The 23,103-nt window shown below is 37.6% G+C and overlaps 1 protein-coding gene across 8 annotated transcripts in view; it reads left to right on the forward strand.

The window, feature by feature from the left end:
• Positions 1 to 23,103, forward strand: part of RABGAP1 (RAB GTPase activating protein 1) — a 158,251-nt gene that overhangs the window by 11,127 nt on the left and 124,021 nt on the right. For 4 of the 8 annotated variants that reach the window (XR_014247769.1, XM_082403258.1, XM_082403257.1 and 1 more), the window contains exon 2: positions 11,658 to 11,857. The exons of 1 other annotated variant lie outside the window; for it this stretch is intronic. Coding sequence is in view for 4 of the 7 variants with exons in the window: in XM_082403258.1 (XP_082259384.1) it covers positions 11,708 to 11,857 (150 nt within the window). In the remaining 3 variants the exon portion in view is untranslated. Of the gene's footprint in view, positions 1 to 2,716; positions 2,784 to 11,657; positions 11,858 to 23,103 lie in introns of those variants that run through there. 3 more of the 8 variants (XM_082403260.1, XM_082403263.1, XM_082403259.1) reach the window with 2 other exon arrangements.

Here is a 23,103-nt window from a genome sequence, read left to right on the forward strand (position 1 = left end):
TATTTATACACTTTGGTAATTATAACCAGGAATCTGTGGTTATCATCTTGTTTTCCAGCTTCTGAGGGTGCCCCTTGTGTCAGGAAAAGGAATTGATACACAGAATCTTTCTTTGGGAACGTATTTTAAATATCATTATGGGTATTAAGAGACAGCATTCAAGGCTAAATTGGATTAAATGTTGGGCATTTGTATAATAGTACTGTGAAGAGCCATGAGTTAATCATTTTAATACTTTTACCATAGGGTAATAAATTCTCATGCTTTTTTTTTTTTTTTTTTTTTTTTTTTAAATTGTTTATTTATTTATTTACTTATGGCTGTGTTGGGTCTTCGTTTCTGTGCGAGGGCCTTCTCCAGTTGCGGCGAGCGGGGGCCACTCTTCATCGCGGTGCGCGGGCCTCTCACTATCGCGGCCTCTCTTGTTGCGGAGCACAGGCTCCAGACGCGCAGGCTCAGTAGTTGTGGCTCACGGGCCTAGTTGCTCCGCGGCATGTGGGATCTTCCCGGACCAGGGCTCGAACCCGTGTCCCCTGCATTGGCAGGCAGATTCTCAACCACTGCGCCACCAGGGAAGCCCTTTTTTTTTTTTAATAAATTATTTTATTTATTTATTTTTGGCTGCGTTGGGTCTTCGTTGCTGCGCGCGGGCTTTCTCTAGTTGCGGTGAGCAGGGGCTACTCTTCGTTGCGGTGCACGGGCTTCTCGTTGCGGTGGCTTCTCTTGCTGTGAAGCACGGGCTCTAGGCGGGCGGGCTTCAGTAGTTGTGGCGCGTGGGCTTCCGTAGTTGTGGCTCGTGGGCTCTAGAGCGCAGGCTCAGTAGTTGTGGCTCACGGGCTTAGTTGCTCCATGGCATGTGGGATCTTCCCAGACCAGGGCTCGAACCCGTGTCCCCTGCATTGGCAGGCAGATTCTTAACCACTACGCCACCAGGGAAGTCCTCTCATGCCCTTTAAATGTGCTGATAAGTGGATTCTGGCAAGGTGAGAGTAGAAACATGTCATGTAAATCTTTTTTGCTGTGATACATGATTTCCTGTGAATAGACCTCTGATATACCTGCAAAAGAGAAATAGTTGTATCTTTATTGTAGTTACCTGTTGAGTTCTCTGTGAATTGAAGAAAAATCTGATTTCTATCTAACCTCAAAAGCCAATTCTTAGATAAAAAATTGTTCCGTAGCAGAAACATCTTTTTTTATATCTTTATTTTTTTGCTTTTGGGTTGTGAGAAAAGAACTTTTTAGATAGGTTTAAAAAAGTCTGTGAAACTAAATTAAATATATGTGAATTCTTTTATCTTCTTACATGGTGCCTATCCCAGTGCTGTGCGTGAAAGTGCTCAGTAAATGTTTTTTGGTTGCCCACCCCCTATTCAACACACTTAACAAATGTCCCACCATCCTTGTATAACTATGGACCAGGGCATTCTTGTATCAGAAGATTCAGAAAACTTGTGTGTCTTCTGCCAAACATTCATGGTTTGTCTACACACATTCCCTTGAAAATCAGAGGTCATGGAAAAGAGAAACCATATTTACTGCATTAATCTCAGGCTTTGGTTATCTATCAAATGATTTGCTTACTTAGCATTAAATTCACATAGTTTAAACATTTCAGATCAAAGTATAGACAGATTGATATTCTAAGTGGAATAGATACATATTCTTCGCTGTGGATGAGAAGGAACTATATTGACTAATTTCCTGAAAACAGGAAAAGTGTTTTTTTTTTTTTGGTTTTTTGTTTTGTTTTGTTTTTTGGCTGCGTTGGGTCTTTGTTGCTGCGCGCAGGCTTTCTCTAGTTGCGGCGAGCGAGGGCTATTTTTTGTTGCAGTGCACGGGCTTCTCACTGCAGTGGCTTCTCTTGTTGTGGAGCACGGGCTGTAGGTGCACAGGCTTCAGTAGTTGCAGCAGGTGGGCTCAGTAGTTGTGGCACACGGGCCCTAGGGCTCACGGGCTTCAGTAGTTGTGGCTTGCGGGCTCTAGAGTGCAGGCTCAGTAGTTGTTGCACACGGGCTTAGTTTCTCCAGGGCATGTGGGATCTTCCTAGACCAGGGATTGAACCCGTGTCCCCTGCATTGGCGGGCGGATTCTTAAACACCACACCACCAGAGAAGTCCAGAAAAATTTTTTAGGAAATCCTGCATTGCTTAAAAATATTTATGTTTTTATATTTATAGAAAGCTAGTGTAAATTATATTATGCTTTAGAAATCCATTCCAGAAAAAGTAAATACAAGGATACTTTTACAAAAAATGTATATTGCTGAGGTTTGAAGTATAATCTGACCTTGTGAATGAGTAATATTGGGTTGGCAAAAAAGTTCATTTAGGTTTTCCCATAACATCTTGTGGATAAACCCGAACGAACTTTTTGGCCAATACATTAACATTAACTAACTCTCCCTGTGTTCCCAGAGGTGGGTTTCTCTTGGGGCAATGGCATCCAAATAATTTTCAAATTTAGCTGCAAGATACTGTGTTGAAGGGGCATAAAGCCAGCATACCTAGAGTTCTGCAAAAAACTAAAGTGCTGTTTCCTGAAATAGCCAAAGGAACATGGGAAAACCACTTATATGGTTTATTTTTTTCAGGTGTCAGCAGTATTGCACTCAGATAATCAACACAGAGTTAAATGAATTGTTTTATGTGCATTTCATCCCCACTTCTTACTTTTTGTACCTTTCATTAAAAGTATCAAGATATAGCGGGTAGAGTGTGAACTTTGGAATCAGAAAGATATAGATATCCCAAGTCTTGAACTTACTTCATATATGACTGAAGGTAAGATACTTAAGGATTCTGATTCTCAGTTTCTTCATTTGTAAAAATGGAACTAATTATGCTTACATCATGGATTAGGACTGGGAAGCACCTGGCATTCCCTCCCCCCACCCCTTTCCTGGATATTCTCATTCACAAAAGAGTAGAAAGGGTTTGTTCCCCTCATTTTATGTATGAGAAACCTGAAACTATAACATTGTCCAAATTAAATCAAAAAGGACTAAGGAGTTCAAATCCCAGTTGGTTTTTCAATGTAATACCAGACTGTTAACTTTAAAAAGTCTTAATGAAGCTTGATTAGTCATTGAGAAAGTGAGAAGTAACTCTGAGAACATTGGCTGTCATCTTTAGGCACTTTTCTGTATTGATTTTGTGAGTTTTATCCTGAAGATCCTATAAAGTTAAAATTAGGCTTTTAGAACTTTTATTGAACAGTGAATGGATAAACAAAAGGTGGTATATATATACCATGGAATGCTGTTTGACCTTAAAAAGAAAGGAAATTCAGACACATGCTGCAACATAGATGAACTTAGAAGACATTATGCTAAGTGAAATAAGCCAGCCATAAAAGTATAAATACCATATGGTTCTACTACTTATGTACGGTACCTAGTGTAGTCAGATTCATAGAGACAAAGTAGAATGTTGGTTGCCTGGGGGAATGGGAGTTGGAATTTAATAGGTACAGAGTTTCAGTTGGGGAAGATGAAAACGTTCTAGAGATGGGTGGTGGTGATGGTTGCACAATGTGAATGTACTTAAAGCCACAGAACTATACACTTAAAAATGGCTAAAATGGTAAAGTTTATGTTATGTACATTTAACCACAATTTTTAAAGATTAAAACTTTTAAAATCTTTTTAAAAATTAAAAAATTTTGTCTTATGAGTTATTATATTCGTATAGTTAAGCTATCTTTTATAGTTCATCTGGAATTGAAGTAAAAGAGTCACTTCATAGTTTAAAGAAGTTAATTGTCACAGGCATTATGGGTTAAAATTTGCCTAAAAGTGACTATTAGATAAGCTGGTTTTTCTTGCCTTTATGTGCTGTAGGCCCAAGGCGATTAAGTTATATTTTCTTTTTGGTTTTTAAAGCTAAGCTGAAATTATTCAGAAGGATTAAATTAATATGGTTCTCTTAGCTCACTAAAATAATTCAAAGAAACAGCCCCCAAATTCAAAGTGAGACTTAAACAAAGACACATCTATTGTTTAGCAATTAGCAGTGGTGGAAAGGAATTTATTTTTCTAAAGACGGGATGATTTTCCATTGAGTTTTATTAGATTTGTCCTACCCTTCCCAGGGATAGGCTGTGAGAAGTTCATATGAAAACCATTGCAGGGAAACAAATCTCAAAGCCAGAAAAAAAGAAAAAAGCTGAGATTAAGATTGTATGATTTTAAAAAATAACTTCTTTGTGGTTTAATTTTAAAGAGCTGCAAACCCACAAGAATTGGCCTGCTACAGCATCTTTGAGACTTGACTCTCTTGCTACTTCCTGACTTGTCTTTTTCTCAACAGAGAGTAATCTTAGCAGATCTGTGTTTTAGAAGGGTATATATAACTGGGAGCAACATAGAGTATGCATTGGAATGGGGAGAGAATGGTGATAGGAACACCAAGGAGGAGAGATGCATTCCTGAAAAGGACATAGGCACCTAGATACCTGGGTTTGGATCAAGTTCTGTAATTGTCTCTGTGAACTTAAGCAAGTTATTGAACCAGTCTAAGCCTCAGTTTGTCTGTCATATGAAGTTTTTACCTTTCTGGCAAGGTTAATATAAAGATTAGTAATAATGCATATAAAGCTTCTAAGTACCATGTTGGGCATATATAATTGATACTCAGGAACTGCTAAGTATTGTTCTGTCTTTAGATTTAGCAAGATGATTTAAGTACCTCCTTAAGGTTCCCTAAAGCTGTGCTAATTTTTTCACTGGTTGAGCAAACAAAAATGATGAGGATTGGGAGGGAAGTGATGAGTGTTTTGGTACAAAGGGAATCCAAGGTATGTTTTGTGGCTGTGTTGTTTAACTGGCTTTCACAGTTAGAAACTTTATGAAGAGTCAGTCAGGCACACTCAAGGGTAGTTCTTTTTGAGTCTCTTTTTTCCAGCTGTCATTCATATCCATATCCCAGACACGCTTGTAGTGTATCATATTTGTCATTTGTCCATCTCACATTACATAGACTCTATCACTTAAACACTGATGAAAGAGTATTATTCATCCAATCACATTTATTGAGGACTGCCATAGCAAGGATATGAAGATAATATGAATAAAACCTAAGATCCCTGTCCACAAGTAGTTAGTTCAAAGGGACTATGTGTGCTCATTGTATTCCCAGTGTTTACCATGGTGGTTTATACTAAGTAATTGTTTCTGGAATGAATAATCAATGTAGTATAGGAGAAAAGAGGTATAACATTTTACTGTGTGATAAATGCTGTAATTCTGTGATAAAATTAAAAAGCAAGCAAACAAAAAGCCTTAGGAGCCCTAGAGGGAAATAAGGAATGTTTCAGAAGGGAAAAGGGGAGGTTGAATATTTGATTGTATCACAGGGTTGCTGGTGAGGAAGAAGGACTAATGGGGGAAATGAAGTCACATTCCTAGCTTAAGAAATGGCATGAGCAAAGCCTTGAAAGCATAAAAATGCATGATATGTTTGGTGAGTTGTCTGGTATGGTTTGATAGAAGGAGATAAAACTAGAATGATAGATTGGCTCCAGATTTTTAAGAACTAATGATATAAAGAGTTTGGATTTTTTTCTGTTTTCAGTCAGGAGCAATCAAAGGAAGGGGTGGGATATATGATCAAATCTGAATTTTAGAAATTAACTATGAGGCCTTGATAATGACTAGAGAGAGTCTAGGAAGGGAGACTTATGTGGTAGCTAAGTTGAAAGAGAATGAAATACTCAAGTCAGTGACATGAAAGATGGCAAAGAATGAATAGATTTGGGGTATGTTTTGGAACTAAAAATCCATTAGAATCCCAAGGGAGAATGAGAAAAGGAGTCACGGATTTTGGGGAACATTTCTATCTTGGATCAGTGGTTATTAACCACTGTTAGGGGAGATATGAGGAAGAATATGCTTGTGTGAAGATGGGGTCTGCTTTGGACGTGGGACACATGTAGCAGATCCCACCTGTGTATTCACATAACACCATTTGCATACCTCTGTTATACCAAGCACTATACTCTATTGTAATTACTTGTTTACTTGTCCATTTTCTTTACTGTAAGCCTGTCAAGGGTAAAGAGTACCTTTCCTGTCCGTAACACTGTACCTAGTGCCTGGCACATATCAAACACTCAGTACTGAATAGAAAAAAAAACAAAACACAAACACCCACATGAAATTAGGGAGAAAGACAGGGCTGCAGTATCATCAGCATACCAAAAAAAAAATTTTTTTGTAACCACATGAGGCACTGAGATAGCTAAGGGAAAGTATGGAACAAGAAGGAGGCCAGGATGAATTTAAAGAGTGGACAGAGGGGCTTCTCTGGTGGTGCAGTGGTTAAGAATCTGCCTGCCAATGCAGGGGACACGGGTTCGAGCCCTGGTCCGGGAAGATCCCACATGCCGCAGAGCAGCTAAGGCCGTGTGCCACAGCTACTGAACCTGCGCTCTAGAGCCCGCGAGCCACAACTACTGAGCCCGCCTGCCACAACTGCTGAGCCCGTGTGCCACAACTACTGAAGCCCACCCACCTAGAGCCCACGCTCCACAACAAGAGAAGCCACCACAATGAGAAGCCCCCGCACCGCAACTAGAGAAAGCCTGCGCGCAGCAATGAAGACCCAACGCAGCCAAAAATAAACAAATAAAATAAATAAATTTTTTTTAAAATTAAAGAAAAAATAAAGAGTGGGCAGAAAAAAAGGAACTTAAAAGACAGCTGGGAAAAGGTACCAGAGGTAGAAAATGGAAGCAAAAAGATAAGAGTTTCACAATATGGAAATGATCAGCATTTTCATTTATTTCAGCTGGTAGGAGTAAGATGAGAACTGTAAAGAATAGTTTGGGTTTTGAAATTTTGTATTGTTGATTTTTAAATGTTTATAGGTATATATATTTTTCCTTTCCGAATGGATGCTCAGAGAACGTTAAAGTACCCAGGGTCACATAGACAAGGTTTGAATTCAGCTTTTAAAAGAGGATGTGCAGTGAAGCTTGGTGAGAGGTAGGGGAGCCAGATTTTGAGAGGGACTGCTCAGTGAGAGTGGGGAGTCCCACTGAAGTGCAGGAGGAGTTAGTGCTTCTCCTTCAGGAAGAGTTTCAGGAAAACCAAGGAAATAAAGATGAGCCAGAGTGCTGAACTAGTGGCCGGGAACTAGCACATTTTACTTGTCTCAAGCATGTCAATTTCAATTACAAGTATCACGCAGACCTCTTTTATCAAGTTTGGTAGGTCACTTATTGGGAGGTGATTTTTCTTCTACTAAATGCACATTAGCAAATCCATGCCACTGCAAGTTCACTGTTTATGTTACTGCTGTGAATGATGTTAGAAACAGTTCAAATATCTGATGGTATTCTGTCCCAAAAAAGTTCAAGTTTTTAAAAAGTAAACCCTGATTATCCAGGAACTGACTGCTTTTGACGAACTGTCAAAAGAGCCTTTACCATGGCTAGTTCTTTTACATTTCACTTTCCTTTAGCTGGGTTTATAGTTTTAAGAGGAGATTGAGAATGAAAATGAATTTTCATTCAACAAGATTGAGGTACATTATTTACTATGATCTTTGCAGAAGTGCATAGTTGAGCATAGAATTGTCACTTATGTTACAGAGCAGGATATAACATAACTGAACCTTTGGTTTGGATGCATGAGGTTGCATAATTAAGCAAAATTACCTATCATTCTAAGTTAGTTGACGTATTAAAGGAGATAGAATGAAACATCCCTGAACTGGTACTCACCACCCTGGCCCTGTTGGTAACTGGACATGTTATAAGGGTCTAGGCTCATCACTTATATAAGAAAGAGACAAACTGTGAGTGTCTACCAAATACCAGGGTGTTCATATGTATATTATTTTATTTAAAGTGGAATAAAAATCTTTACTCTGTCTACCTTACAGAATTGTTAGGATGATAAAATGAGATAAAGAATGTGTATATTTTAGTAATCTGTAAAGTACTATACAAAGATACAAAGTATTCCTTTACATTTAGTTAGGTATAAATAAATTACAATATGGAGCTAAAAATGTTATATATTTTTGCACTAATATTGTTTCCTAAATTGAATTTCCAAAATCAGTTTTACTTGTTAATTCTTTTAAAATGGGAAGTTAGTTTCACTCTCCAGTTAATGAAGAGAGTGATGAAATGGAAAAGAACTGGCCATCATCAAGACTCTTGACAGTCCTTCAATAGCAGTTGGCTCCTGGATATACATATATCTATTCCTTAGTAATTTTTATAATGGCTCCATGAGGTAGATAGTACACCATTTTCATTTATGGAAACTGAGTCTTGGTGTGACCATGCTTACACTATTATTAAATAGTAGAACCAGCCTACTAACTTGGATTTTTTTTCTAACTCTTAATTTTGTGCTTTACCGTCACAAATATGACTTCTGTTCTTACTGTCAGTCTGTAAAAGCTGCTCTTGCCTTTTCATGGGTGGCTCTTGTTCTTTTCCATCTTTATTTGCCACTTATCCTATTTCTTTAGCAAATATTTGAGCACCTACTATGTGCCAGTCATTCTTTCACTTGTTAGGGACACAGCAGCTAATGAAACAGGCAAAAATCCCTGCCCTTATGCTTACATGATACTTAAAAACAAATGATTAAAATGTAAAACGTGTCGAATGGTGATAGGTGGTATAGAGAAAAGTAGGAAGAGTGATGGCAGTGCAGGGTATTTGGGGGAGGAAGTTTATACTTTATTGTCCATGAGAATTGGAATTAGAGTAGGGGGCTTCTTGTGGTAATTGGTGTAAGTAGGGATTAAAGACAACAAAATTAGTTCTTAGGGTCTCAAGACAGAGGTTGTAAATACTCTAGAATTTTGCCAGGAGTATACCAAGTTCTGGGGCATCTCTTTATTGTGGAGGCCAGGGAAGGGGTGGTCTTATTCAGAGACCTTGGAGCTCATGGGCTCCCTTTTCACTTCTGCCCACGGAGGCCAGAGAAGAGGAGTGTTATTATATAACCTTTCCTGTACTGCGTAGTGTTTTGATAAATCCCATTCCCACTGAGTGATTCAGTTACTTTCAGGTGCCAAAATAAATAGTAAAGTATCTTATAAAGTGTACTTTCCTGTCACCTCCTCAAAGAAAATAGGTTGAACTTTGAGCCTGCCAAATCTTCTCAGTTTCATAGTGTAAATATCAAAGTATACTATTTTTGAGTCTAGAATACTGTAGAAAGTTCTCAGTGTCTCTGAGATCATAGCTTTAGAGAACTTTCCCAGGCCCTCTGCTATCTTACTATTAGTAACATTTTAAAAGATGGAAAGACTAATTAAGCATGAAAACCTTACCCAAAGTACAAGTTCTAAAAAAGATAGAGACTCCTTTATCTGATACTGAGTATTTTGGAACAAAGCCCAAACATTTGTAGCATTGGAAAAGCATCATAATCTAATGGAAAGAGCTTAGCTTCTGGAATCATAGATATGTTGGTTCAGTTTTTGGCTTTGCTTCTAACCAGTTAAATTACAACCGTTACCTTGAACAAGTTACACTGTCTCTCTAAGCCTCAATTTCCTAATCTGTGAAATAGATATATGAATTTTAAGTTTGCTGTTCAGGGACTCAACATCAAATTGTAACACAACATAATAGGTACTGTAAAAAATGTAAATTGCTATGGGAACCGAAACAAGGCAGGCAGTGCATTTGACTCTGGGGAAAGAATGGGCAGGCCACTTGGAAAAGGGTTATTAGATCATGAACGATTATTTCTAGTTGTCTGAGTACAGAAGCAAGGGAACCACTTTAGGAGGAGGATTCTGTGAGGGCAGATACCTCAAGGTATTAACATGTATATCCTTGGAAAAGACATTACCTCCTCTAGTATATTTTTTAACTCTTCCAACATGTTTCCATAGTTTTCTTTACCCTAAATCAGTACCTATTAACCTGTTCAATTTGCCTCTGTTCTCTACTAAATTATAAACTCCTTTTGGGCAAGAATCTATTTTTTCTTGTTTAGCATATTCTATTCTTTATAAACTAGACACTTGGTAAGTATTCATTGCATAGATGAAGCAGAACTACATTTGAAAAGAAGTTTTCAAAAGTACATTTGAAGCATCTCTAAATGCTATGCTACGCATTTAGATTTAGTCCTATGAAACGTAGAGCCTTTAAGCACAGAAGTTAGTTTAAATAGAAAGCAGCAGGGAGTCCAGGGTTTGAGCTTTAGTTATGCCTGATTAAATGACCCTACATCTCTTGGGGGGTGCCATTTCCTTATCTGTTTAACAGTATTGATAATTTCTAGGTTTTCTTACAACTATGGTATTCAGGGATTGTGTAATTCTTGCTGCCATGTGTTTATCTAGATGTTAGCCTTTGAGGAAAAAATAGTGCTTGGCATATGGTGTATGCTCAATAAACGTATGTTCAATTAAAAATCCAAAGCATAGATCAGGACTTCTTAATTGGAGAGACTAAACAGATTCTCAGAACCTTTACTTCTTTGAGGTACAAGATGAGCATACAGAGAGAGCAACTTTTTTTTTTAGAGCAACTTTTGTTTATTGGTTAAAACTCTCTGAGTATAATGTTGTATCATCTGTTCTGTTTTTGTTTTGGCAGCCCAATGGGAACATTGCCACAAAATATGCAGAACCAGGTTTTTCTTTTTTTTTTTTTTTTTTAGGAATTTTTAAAAATTTTTATTTATTTATTTGGCTGCACTGGGTCTTCCTTGCCGTGGGATCTTCATTGTGGCATGCAGGATCTTTTGTTGCAGCGCATGGGCTCAGTAGCTGTGGCACGTGGGCTCTAGAGTGCGTGGACTCAGTAGTTGCGGCACGCTGGCTTATTTGCCCCAAGGCGTGTGGGATCTTAGTTCCCTGATCAGGGCTCAGACCCTCGTCCCCTGCGTTGGAAGGTGGATTCTTGACCACTGGACCACCAGGGAAGTTTCCAGACCAGGTTTTTAAATGGTAGATGACTTCGAGTTTTATTCCATGAGTCAATAAATAATTGAATAGCTTTTCATAATTGACACATTTTTAACTTCTTGCTGGAAATCTTTGGCATGAAACTCTTTTATTGGTAATGTTCATATTGAGTTGAGTTCTAAGAAACTGGGGGATAGGAATATTGAGTTTTTAATAGACTTCTGATTTCTTGCTATGTAAGGTATTTCCCTGCTCTAGAATTTATGCTTGCCTTGCCTTGAATTTATTTTTTGGGGGGGTTAATATGAAATTTTGTTTCTTAAAATATGTTGTTAGTATAAGTATCAGCAATGTTAGGAAAACCTTAGTTATTGTCCTAAGCGCTTTCAATTTCATTTGTTTATATAGCTTTACAAATTAAAGGATAGAAAACAAGTTCAGTACTTCATAATTTTTCTCTAAAAAGAATAGAGTTACAACATATGCCAAAGAAATCAGTGTAGGTAGGCAGAGTTATTCTCAAGGGAATATGTTTTATTTATTTATTTATTTGAAATCTGAAGTACCTTGGCCCTCAATTTCATCAAATTCCCTTATATCTGGAATAAAAAGCCTAAACTGTAAGTAGTGAAAGTCTTTGGGAAAGATTTTGGAAGTTTTTTTTTTCCCTCTAAGTTTTTCCATATGTATTTTGTAAAAATTAGAACATAATTGAATATCTGGCAGACATTCTATATGAGTATCTTTATGGTTTTTGTTTTTCAGGCATTTTTAAAATATTTAATCATTCATGAGTTGAGCTTCATTCTTGAGTCATGGATGACAAGGCTTCTGTTGGAAAAATCAGTGTCTCCTCAGACTCTGTGTCTACTCTTAATAGTGAAGATTTTGTCTTGGTTTCCAGGCAAGGAGATGAGACACCATCTACAAATAATGGAAGTGATGACGAGAAAACAGGACTCAAGGTAAAACTACATAACCTACGTTTCTTTTGCTGAGCCTTGCTAAAGCAAAACTTGGCCTTAATAGGAAGGTATATGGAGTGAAAGTGAGGACATGGAAATAATATCCTTTCTTTTTTTAATGCTAAAGCGTTTTATTTATAATTAGTGATAGTGACAAATTTATATCTGATTAAGGATTTTCAATTTGATTAGCTTCTAAATCTTCTGATATCCCTAACTGTAAAAACTAGTGATCATAGTATAAACATTTGTTATTTTAGTATTGTTTTCATGTTCTCATTGAGTTAGAGGTGATTGTTTCTTTTGGGCCTGGTGTATGTAGTGTAAAGGCAGTGGCAGGTCTGCAGTGCTATTTATAAAAATAAGTTTTATAATTACTAAAACAGAACTTAAAATTCCTGGCTTTTGGCCATTTCTGTTTATATTTTCTCAGCCAAATAAATCACTATTAACTTCTTTTCCCATACTCTGTTACTGTTTTGCTCTTTATGGATATAAGTAAGAACAGATTACCTGTTAATGTCACTTAAAATGTAAGTAGCTTTTAAAATATTTTGATTCTTGTTTATGTCTATTTATTCAACAAGTGTTTATTGAGTATTGACTTTGTGCCAAGTACTGTTATAAATACTCGGGATACAGTAGCAAATAAGACAAGCAAAGCCCCCTGCCCTCCTAGAGCTTTTAATCAAATGGGGAAACAGACTCTAAGCAAATAGGAAAATGACTATGTTAAGTAAATTTAGGTGCTTTGAAGAAAATCAAAGCAGAATACATGGATAAAGAGTGAATGGCAGGTACTGTTTCAGAGAATGTCTTGAAATGACATTTGAGCAGAGATCTGAACGAAATGAGGAAGAACTTGTTCATGGAGAAATGTGAAAAAGCACTTTCCACGAGGAACAGAAAATAAAAAGACCCTGAGGAAGACCACCCTTTTTAGGACAGAGATTAGAGCAGAGTAAATAAAGTAAATAAAAAGTGCTAAAGTATGAGATCCAGTGATGTGTAGGAACTGGATCATGTAGCACTTTATAAAGCTTAGTAGGAATTTGGACTTTATTATAAATGTGAAGGGGATTTTTGGAGAGCTTTGAATGTGTTCACTGGTTGAGAGAGACAGCATGGATGGTGTGAGCTTTGTGGACCCATTCCGCAGCAAAATTGGTGACAATTACTATGTTTTTTTAATTAAAGTCTATGGAAATGTTCTAAAGGACATAGAGCAATTGAAGAAACATTTATTCAGAGAAATTTACTAAAATTTGGTTACGAATCTGTGGTATTTGAACCAAGACTTGTTTTTTCCTTCCCATCTCCCAGCTGAGCAAGATGGTAACTCCATTCCAGATTGGTACAGTCAAGAAAATAGGGTTTCCTCTCCCCACAGCTCCCACTTGGAGGGCTGTCTTCCAGGGAAGAGCAGGATGAGAGCATTCCTCATTCTGCCTCCATCACCTTTTGCTGGCCAAGTGTGAATGAGTGGTAGGGGCTGCTTTTTTTTTTTGCCCAGACCTTACTTCTGGGATGAAGGCTCTACGTAGGACACAGTGCTGCTGAGAATACTGAGAGCCCAATTGCCCTTGCCCTTAACCTGGTTCTGGCATGTAAGGTAGTGGTTCCACACTAATAGAGGGAAGTCAAAAATACCGGAGATTGCTACGCAACCTCCCACACCTACCAAATACTCATTTTCTGAAGATGTGTCGCTCAGAGAGAAGTACGTCATTGTCTACACTCCCAACTTCATAGCTATAGCTCAGAGATTTTGCCTGCAGTGAGAAGTGGGCCATAAAACAGCTCCTAATCTCTTCCCAAAGGAACCAACTTTATTTACAACAGAGGGCTTCCCTGCTGGCTCAGTGGTTAAGAACCTGCCTGCCAATGTGGGTTCTAGCCCTGGTCCGGGAAGATCCCACATGCTGCAGAACAACTAAGCCCATGCACCACAACTACTGAGCCTGCGCTCTAGAGTCCACGAGCCACAGCTACTGAGCCCACCTGCCACAACTACTGAAGCCCGCACACCTAGAGCCCGTGCCCCACAACAAGAGAAGCCACTGCAATGAGAAGCCCGCACACTGCAACAAAGAGTAGCCCCTGCTCACTGCAACTAGAGAAAGCCCGCACACAGCAACAACAAAAAAAACCCCAATGCAGCCTAAATAAATAATTAATTATTTAATTAATTTTTAAAAATCATATTTACAACAGAGTGTAGAGAAGTTCAAGCCTAAGGGTACCCTCCAAAACAGTGGAGGTTGTGGTGAAAGGTAATTGGGAAGAGATTGTTAGATTGGTTGGACATACGGTTTAACTGTAGGCTTGCAGGGAGAAGACTGCCTGTGGTAGGGACAGATCTCAAACATTGACCTCTGGAGCTCTCCTGTCAAAGTAACCTAATTTGATTGGTTTATTCTGTGGAGCAGTTTATTACCTTAGTGGATTGTTGAAAACTGTTGAGCAAATCAGCCACAATTAGTGGAGTTTAATATCCACATGTAGTCATAGAGACAGAGCATCCTGCCAAAACTACTATACCAGGATGACTGAAGGCAAATCCAAATTACCCCAGAGGAGCAACATCAAAGGTTTAACACCATGGGAATTAGGGGAATAGAATTTACTAAAATAAGTCAGCTAGTCACTAAACAAACAAGCAAGCATAAAAAATAAGTCCTAGGGTGTGGAGACCAGTACTGAGAACTGGAACAACATATTACCTAAAATATCTAGTTTCCAACACAAAATGTGAGACATGCAAAGAAACAAGAAAATATTACCCCTACATCATTTTTAAAAAGGCAGCACATACTGCTTTTGAGAGTCACATATTGCACTTAATATGCAAACTTTGAAAGTAGCCATTATTAATATGTTCAATGAACTAAAAGAAATCGTGCTTAAAGAAATAAAGGAAAGCATGATGACTGTAAAATCAAATAGAAAATATCATTAAGGAGATAGAAATTACAAAAAAAGAACCAAATGGAAATTCCGAAGTGGAAGAGCACAATAACTGAAATGAGGAATTCACTGGAGAGGCTCGACAGTAAATTTCAACGGGCAAAAGAAATAATTAATGGTAAGAAATGTCATCAAAATGGCAGTACAGGAGTTTTCTATCATCCTACTCTCAAAGAACACCAATTTAGACACTAATGGATGAGAGTGCCTTCATGGAAGTCCAGGAGTCCAGCAGAGAAGTTCCAGCACATTGTTGGGGCAAAAACATCCAAGATTGGACCCATTGAAGACGATGAAAGGAACAGTTTCATTTTATGTGTGTCACCCCACCCCCAAGGTGGCACAGCTCAGTGCCAGCAGATATTTAGCTCATGATTTCTTCCATGGGCGAAAGTGAGAGTGTGTGATTGAGCACCTGACTTTCCCAGCTTTGTGGTACACTGCCAGAAAGGCCCATTTCTTTCTCACTCCATCCAGATACTGAGTCATAAACTGGATAACCTGGGGGTCGACAGTTGTGCTGGAGGAAGAGCAATCAAGGTTGGGAATGGAACATATCAAAGGGGCGTGGATCCTACTAACTGCTTTGGGGACTCCCTCAGGAAGCCCACCCATGAGCCACTGGGGACACCTCCCCTGCCAATCCCCCAGCTGGCCCATGGCCACCTCTGAGCTCCACACTCCTCACCCAAACATGTCCCTACCCTGTGGCTACCTCCCTGTGCACAACCCTGAGGGCAAGAATGGTATGTGTGAGTCTTTGCAAATGGCTAGTGAGCACATGCAAAAAGTCAACCGGATTCTGTGGGATTGGAAGAAACCACACACTTGAGCACTCATCATCATCTTAGGGAAAACAAATGTGATAGGGAGCATCAAAACACTGGATCAAGCAGAAGAAAGTATTGTGAAGTACAAGACAGATTATTTGAAATGATCTAGTCTGAGAACAGAGGGAATATGAAAAGGAGTGAAGAAAGCTGGCCCATGGCCAGCTGGCCCAGTTCATAGTGTGAACTATGGCATACCACTAAAATGATCAGTCTCTGCAATATTAGAGTCCCAGAAGGACAGGAGAGGGAGAAATGGGCAGAAAGCTTATTTAGAGACATAATGATTGAAAACTTCCCAAATTTTTTTAAAATCATTATTTTATTTATTTATTTTGGCTGTGTTGGGTCTTCGTTGCTCCATGCGGACTTTCTCTAGTTGCAGCAAGTGGGGGCTACTCTTCATTGCAGTGCGCGGGCTTCTCATTGCGGTGGCTTCTCTTGCTGCAGAGCACGGGCTCTAGGCGCGTGGGCTTCAGTAGTTGTAGCATGTGGGCTCAGTAGTTGTGGCTCACGGGCTCTAGAGCACAGGCTCAGTAGTTGTGGCGCATGGGCTTAGTTGCTCCGCGGCATGCGGGATCTTCCCAGACCAGGGATCGAACCCGTGTTCCCTGCGCTGGCAGGCGGATTCTCAACCACTGCGCCACCAGGGAAGCCCCAAAACTTCCCAAATTTGGGGAAAGATTTGGATATCTGAGATCATGAAGTTTATAGGTTCCCCCCAAATTTCAACCCAAGGTGATCCTCTTCAAGATATATTACAATAAAGTTTTAAAATCAAAGACAAACAGTTTTTAAAGCAGCAAGAGGAAAAAGAACTATCTCACATTACAAAGGAACCCCCCATAAGACTTTTAGCAGATTTCTCAGCAGAAACCTTGCAGGCCATAAGAGAATGGGATGATATATTCAAAATGCTAAAAGAAAAAAACTGCCAACCAAGAATACTTTAGTTGGCAAAGTTGTCCATCAGAAATGAAGGAGAGGGAATCCTTTGGGGCTTCAGTAGTTAGGACTCGTGCTTTCACTGCCAAGGGTGTGGGTTCAATCCCTGGTCAGGGAACTTAGATCCTGCAAGCCGTGCAACATGGCCAAAAAAAAAAAAAAAGGAAGGAGAGAGAAAGATTACAGGTTTCCCCCTCAATCTGAAAGTAGAATGTTCCTATGAAACTTTGTAAGCTGAAATGGCATATAGTGAAGAGTATCCCCTGCTTTCTGAAAGTTTGTTACACCCCTTCACTTTTACAAATGACCTACATTAGTACAGTAATTGCTTTTTTTCATAAAAGCAAAAATCCTCTTCAGGTTTCTTTCAGTTAGTGAAAACAGGTACTAATGTAGGGCTTTCTAAAAGCAAAGTGGCATATTGCAAACTTTCGGAAAGTGGGGGGTACCTGTAATTCCCAAATCAATGTTGAGGGAGTTGATCATCGCTAGACCTTAAGAAAAGTGGTAAAAGGAGTTCTTCAATCTGAAATGAAAGGACACTAATTAGTAACATGAAAACATATGAAAATATAAAACACACTGGAAAAGATAAGTATATAGTCAAAATCAGTATAGTCTGATACTGTAATATGGTGGTGTGTTGATTAAGAAACTGTTGTATAAAAGTTAAAGGACAAAGGTATTAAAAAACTATAGCTACAATGAATACATAATATAGAAAGTTAAATTGTGACATCAAAAACAAAGTGTTTGGGGAAGTAAAAGGTAGAGTTTTGTATGCGATTGAAGTTAGGTTGTTACTGTTAATATACTGTTATATCCTGTACAATGTTTTATGTAAACCTCATGGTAACCACAAAGTAATAACCTACAATAGATCATAAAAGATAAGGGATCAAAGTGTACCACTACAGAAAATCATCAGTTCACAAGGGAGGATAGCAGGAGAGGAAGAAAGGAACAAGGTAACTACAAAACAACCAGAAAACAATTATTTTTTAATTAATTAATTTATTTTTGGATGCGTTGGGTCTTTGTTGCTGCACGCGGGCTTTATCTAGTTGTGGCGAGTGGGAACTACTCTTTGTTGTGTTGTGCAGGCTTCTCATTGCGTTGGCTTCTCTTGTTGTGGAGCATGGACTCTAGGCGCGCAGGCTTCAGTAGTTGTGGGGCTCTAGAGTTCAGGCTCAGTAGTTGCGGCGCACGGGCTTTGTTGCTCCGCGGCATGTGGGATCTTCCCGGACCAGGGCTCAAACCCATGTCCCCTGCACTGGCAGGCAGATTTTTAACCACTGTGTCACTAGGGAAGTCCCCAGAAAACAATTAATTACATAATATTAGTAAGTTCTTATTTATCAGTAATTATTTTAAATGCAAATGAATTAAGTTGTCCAATCAAATGACAAGTGTCAGAATGTATTAAAAAAACAAGACCGCACTATATGCTGCCTATAAGAGACTCATGTCAAGACTTCCCTGGTGGCACAGTGGTTAAGAATCCACCTGCCAATGCAGGGGACACGGGTTCGAGAACTGGTCTGGGAAGATCCCACATGCCGCGGAGCAACTAAGCCCGTGCGCCACAACTACTGAGCCTGCGCTCTAGAGCCCGCACACCACAACGAAGAGTAGCTCCTGCTCGCCGCAACTAGAGAAAGCGCATGCACAGCCACGAAGACCCAACACAGCCAAAAATAAATAAATAAATAAATAAATTTAAAAAAAAGAGAGAGACTCATTTCAGCTTTAAGGACACACGTAGACTTATCCATGTGTCATATGTGAAGAGATGAAAAGCTATTCCATGCAAATGGGAACTAAAAGAGGGGCCATTTCAAAACAAGTATATGTTAGGTCACAAATCAAATCTTAGCAAATTTAAGAAGACTGACATCATACCAGATTCTTTTCTGACTACTGTGGTATAAAACTAGAAATAAAACAATGGGGAAAACTTGAAAATCTACAAATATGTGGAAATTAAACAACCTACTCCTGACCAACCATTGGGTCAAAGAAGAAATCAAAAGGGAAATCAGAAAACATCTTGAAAGAAACAAACATGGAAACACAACATATTCCACATTCCATGATTTATATGTGGAATCTAAAAAAGCCAAACTCATGGAAACTGAGTAAAATGGTGGTTGCCCAGAGGTGGGCAGTGGTGGTGGAAGAAATGAGGAAATGTTGGTCAAACAATATAGACTTCCAGTTAGGCAGTGGATACGTTTTGGGGATCTAATGTACAGCACTGGGACTATAGCTAACAATACTACATTATATAATTAATTGAAAGTTCCTAAGAGATTAATCTTTAAAAATGGTAATTATGTGAGTTGATGGTTGTTGTATTAACTAACCTTATTGTGGTAATCATTTTCCAGTATATATGTGTATCAAATCATCATGTTGTACACCTTAAACTTATATAATGTTTTATTTCAATTAAGTCTCAATAAAGTTGGAATATATATATGTATAAAACAAAGACCTTTTCTCGGAACTTTTATAAAAAAATAAAACAATATGTGAGAAGTATTTAGACTCTTAAAAAAAAAGAATGAACTCTCATTACCACAGTCATGAATGATCTCAAAATAATTAAGCTGATTGAAAGAAGCCAGACATCCCCTCCAACTCCATAAATTGAAGCACATACTGTGTGTTCCATTTATATACGATTTTAAAAAGTGCAAAACTAATCTACACTCACAGAAAGCAGAAGAGTGGTTGCCTTGGGGGAGGGATGATGAGGTGGGGAAGAAGAGTAAGAACCCAAAGGGGCACCGCTACAGTGGTGTGTGCACGTATATATGTATATGTATGTGTGCGCGTGCACACATATGCATATATATACATGTGCATATATATAATATTAAAGAAATGTCAGTGCTGCATTAGAAAGTTATTTACTAAACGCTAAAGAAAGTAGTAAGGGAGGAATAAAGGAATGAAAAATACATGAGACAGATAAATAAAAAACAAAAAGTAAAATAGCACACCTAAATTGAACTATATCAATAATAACATTAAATGTGAATGGATTAAGCAATATGATCAAAAAGTAGAAATTGTCAGCACTGGCTAAAACAACATCTAGGAGACACACCTTAGATTCAAAGATGTAAATATATTTAAATAGATGGGAAAAGATATGCAAACAACAGTCACAAGAAAACGAGTGATTATAGGCAACATAGACTTTAGGCAACATAGATTATAGGCAACATAGACTTTAAAACAAACAATGATACTACAGGTGAAATGGGCTTTTTATAATCCTATACGGGTCAGACCCCCAGGAAGGTCCAACAATGAAATCCCTAATAAAGGAACTTCAAAATACATGAAGCAAAAAATGACAGAAATGAAGAGAGAAATAGACAGTTCAACAATAATTGTTGTTACAATACTTCCTTTCAATTACGGATAGAAAAACTAAGCAAGAGACCAATACGTAAATAGAAGTCCAGAGCAGCACTATAAACCATTTTGACCTGACATATCTATGGAGTACTCAACAACAATAATATACATTCTTCTCAAGTACACCTAAATTATTTTTCCAACCACAGTGAAATGGATTAGAAATCAATAACAGAAGTAAAGCTGAAAAATTAACAAATACATGGAAATTAAACAACATACTCCCAGATAACTTATGGGTCAAAGAAGAAATTAAAAGGGAAATTAGAAAATACTTTGAGATGAATGAAAATGAAGGTATACCAAAACTTATACAATATAGCTAAAATAATGCTTATAGGGAAATTTCTACTTGTAAATTCCTATATTATGAGAGAAGGAAGATCTCAAATCAATAAGCTAATTTTTCACCTTAAGACATTGGAAAAACAAGGGCAAACTAAACTTGAAACAAGCAGAAGTAAGGAAATAAAAGGTTAGGGTGAAAATTAATGAAACAGAAGAGAAAACCAATAGAGAAATCAATGAAACCAAAAGCTGGTTCTTTGAAAAGATCAACAAAATGGACAACATCTTAGATTGACCAAGAGAAAAAGAGGAGACACAAATTACTAGAATCAGAAATGAAACATTGCTACCAAACTTACATAAATAAAAAGGATTATAAAGGAATCTTACGAACAGTAATATGCCAGTAAATGAGAGAACTTAGATTAAATGGACAAATTTCAAGAAAAACACTAATGAAACTGATAAATAATATGAATAGACATATAACAAAGATTGAATTAGCAATAAAAAATATACCTGGATGACTTCACTGCTGAACTCTACCAAATGTGTAATTAAGAATACCAGTACTTAACACACTCCCAAAAAAATAGAAGAGGAGAGAATATTTCCCAGTTCATTTTATGAGGATGATATTACCCTGATGCCAAAATTAGACAAAGATATCACAAGAAGACTACACGTCAGTATCTCTTATAAATATGGAGACAAAATCCTCAACAAAACACCAGCAGACTTAATTCATCAACATATAAAAAGGATTACATACCATGATCAAGTGGGAATCGAAGGATTCGAAGTTTGGTTTAACATATTAAAATCTATTAATGTAACATACCATATCAGTGGAATTAAAAGCAAAGACAATCATTTCAGTAGACACAGTAAAAGCATTTGATAAAAATTCAACACTTTGTCATGAAAGTAAACAAATGAAACTATGAATAGAATGGTACTTCCTCAACTAGATAAGTAGCAATTGTGAAAAACCCACAGCTAAAATCATTCTTGCTGGTGAAAGAGTAGATTTTTCCCTCCTCCGTTTAGGCTCAATACATGGATATCTGTTCAACATTGTACTTGAGGTTACTTCCAGAGCAGTTAGGCATGTAAAAATCTAAAAGACATCCATATTGGAAAGAAGGAAATAAGAATCATCTCTGTTTGCAGTTGTATATGATCTTGTATGTAGAAAGTCCTAAGAAATCCACTAAAATTATTAAAACTAATAAGTTCAGCAGGATTGCAGGATACAAGATCATCATGCAAATATCAATTTTATTTCTATATACTTGTAAGGAGCAATCTTAAATGACAGTAGGAAAACAATTGCATTTATGATAGCATTAAAAAGAATTAAATATTTTGCATTGTTTAAAAAAGTGAAAATCTTATACTCTGAAATCTGCAAAGCATTGTTGAAAGAAATTAAAGAAGACCTAAATAAGTGGAAATTCATCCAGTGTTCATGCATTAGAAGACTTGTTAGGATGGCATTATTCCTCAAATTGGTCTACACAGTCACTGCAGTCCTTATCAGAATCCCAGGTAACATCTTTGTAGAGGTTAACAAGCCAATTTTAAAATTTGTATGGAATAGCAAGGGACCCTAAATAGCCAAAATAATGTTGAAAATAAACACAGTCGAAGGACTCACGCTTTGCAATTTCAAAACTTATTATAGAGCGGTGGTAATCAAGACAGTGTAGTACTGACATAAGGATAGGCATGTAGATCATTGGAATATGTTTGAGAATTCAGAAATAGAACCATGTTTCTGTGGTCAGCTGATTGAAGCAAGGGTACTAATACCATTCAGTTGAGAACGGATTTTTTTCCCCAACAAATTGTGCTGGGACACTGGATAGCCACATTCAAAAGAATGAAGTTGTACCCTTACATCACACTATATATAAAAATTAGCTCAAAGTAGATGAAAGACCTCAATGTTAGAGCTAAAAGTATAAAACTCTTAGAAGAAAATAGGGGTAAATTTTCATGACTTCAGGTTTAACAGTGGATTCTAAGATATACCAAAAATATAAGCAACAAAGGAAAAAGAATAGATTTAATTGGACTGTATCAACAATAAAATCTTTTCTACCTCAAAGGATACTATCAAAAAAGTGAAAAGTCAACCCACAGAATGAGAGAAAATGTTTGCAAACCATAAGTTACTTGTATCTAGGATATATAAAGAGCTAAGCAACCTAAATGTGTATCAACTACCAAATGGATAAATAAAATGTGGTCTAGAGTGGAATATTAGTTGGTCATAGGAATGAAGTAATGATGCATGCTACAACACAGATGAACCCTGAAGAACATTATGTTAAGTGGTAAGCAAGTCACAAAAGTCCACTAATTACAGGGTTCCAATAATATGAAATGTCTAGAATAGTCAAATCTTTAGAGGCAGAAGATAAATAAGTGTTTGCTTAGGGCTGGAGATACTGGGGGAAGAGAGAGTTGATACCTAAGGAGGTAAGGTGCTTTCTTTTTGAGGTAATGAAAATATTTTAAGATCGACTTTGGTAGTGGTTGCACATATCTGTTAATATACTCAAAACCATAGAATAGAATGTATACTTTAAATGGGTGAATTGTATTTGGAAATGTCCCAATACAAATACTTCGGAAAGCTGGATGAAATAGAATAAATAGCCTTTTAATTACATAGCTCTATTCACAAGAAAGTGAAGGAAGTCCCCAAGGAACAAAAGCAAAGAGGAACCTGAAAGCCAGACCTATACACATGTGCTGACTTTGGGCAAGATTGAC

This window comes from Balaenoptera borealis, assembly GCF_965194805.1.
Source record: "Balaenoptera borealis genome assembly, chromosome: 8".
NCBI lineage: Eukaryota > Metazoa > Chordata > Mammalia > Artiodactyla > Balaenopteridae > Balaenoptera > Balaenoptera borealis.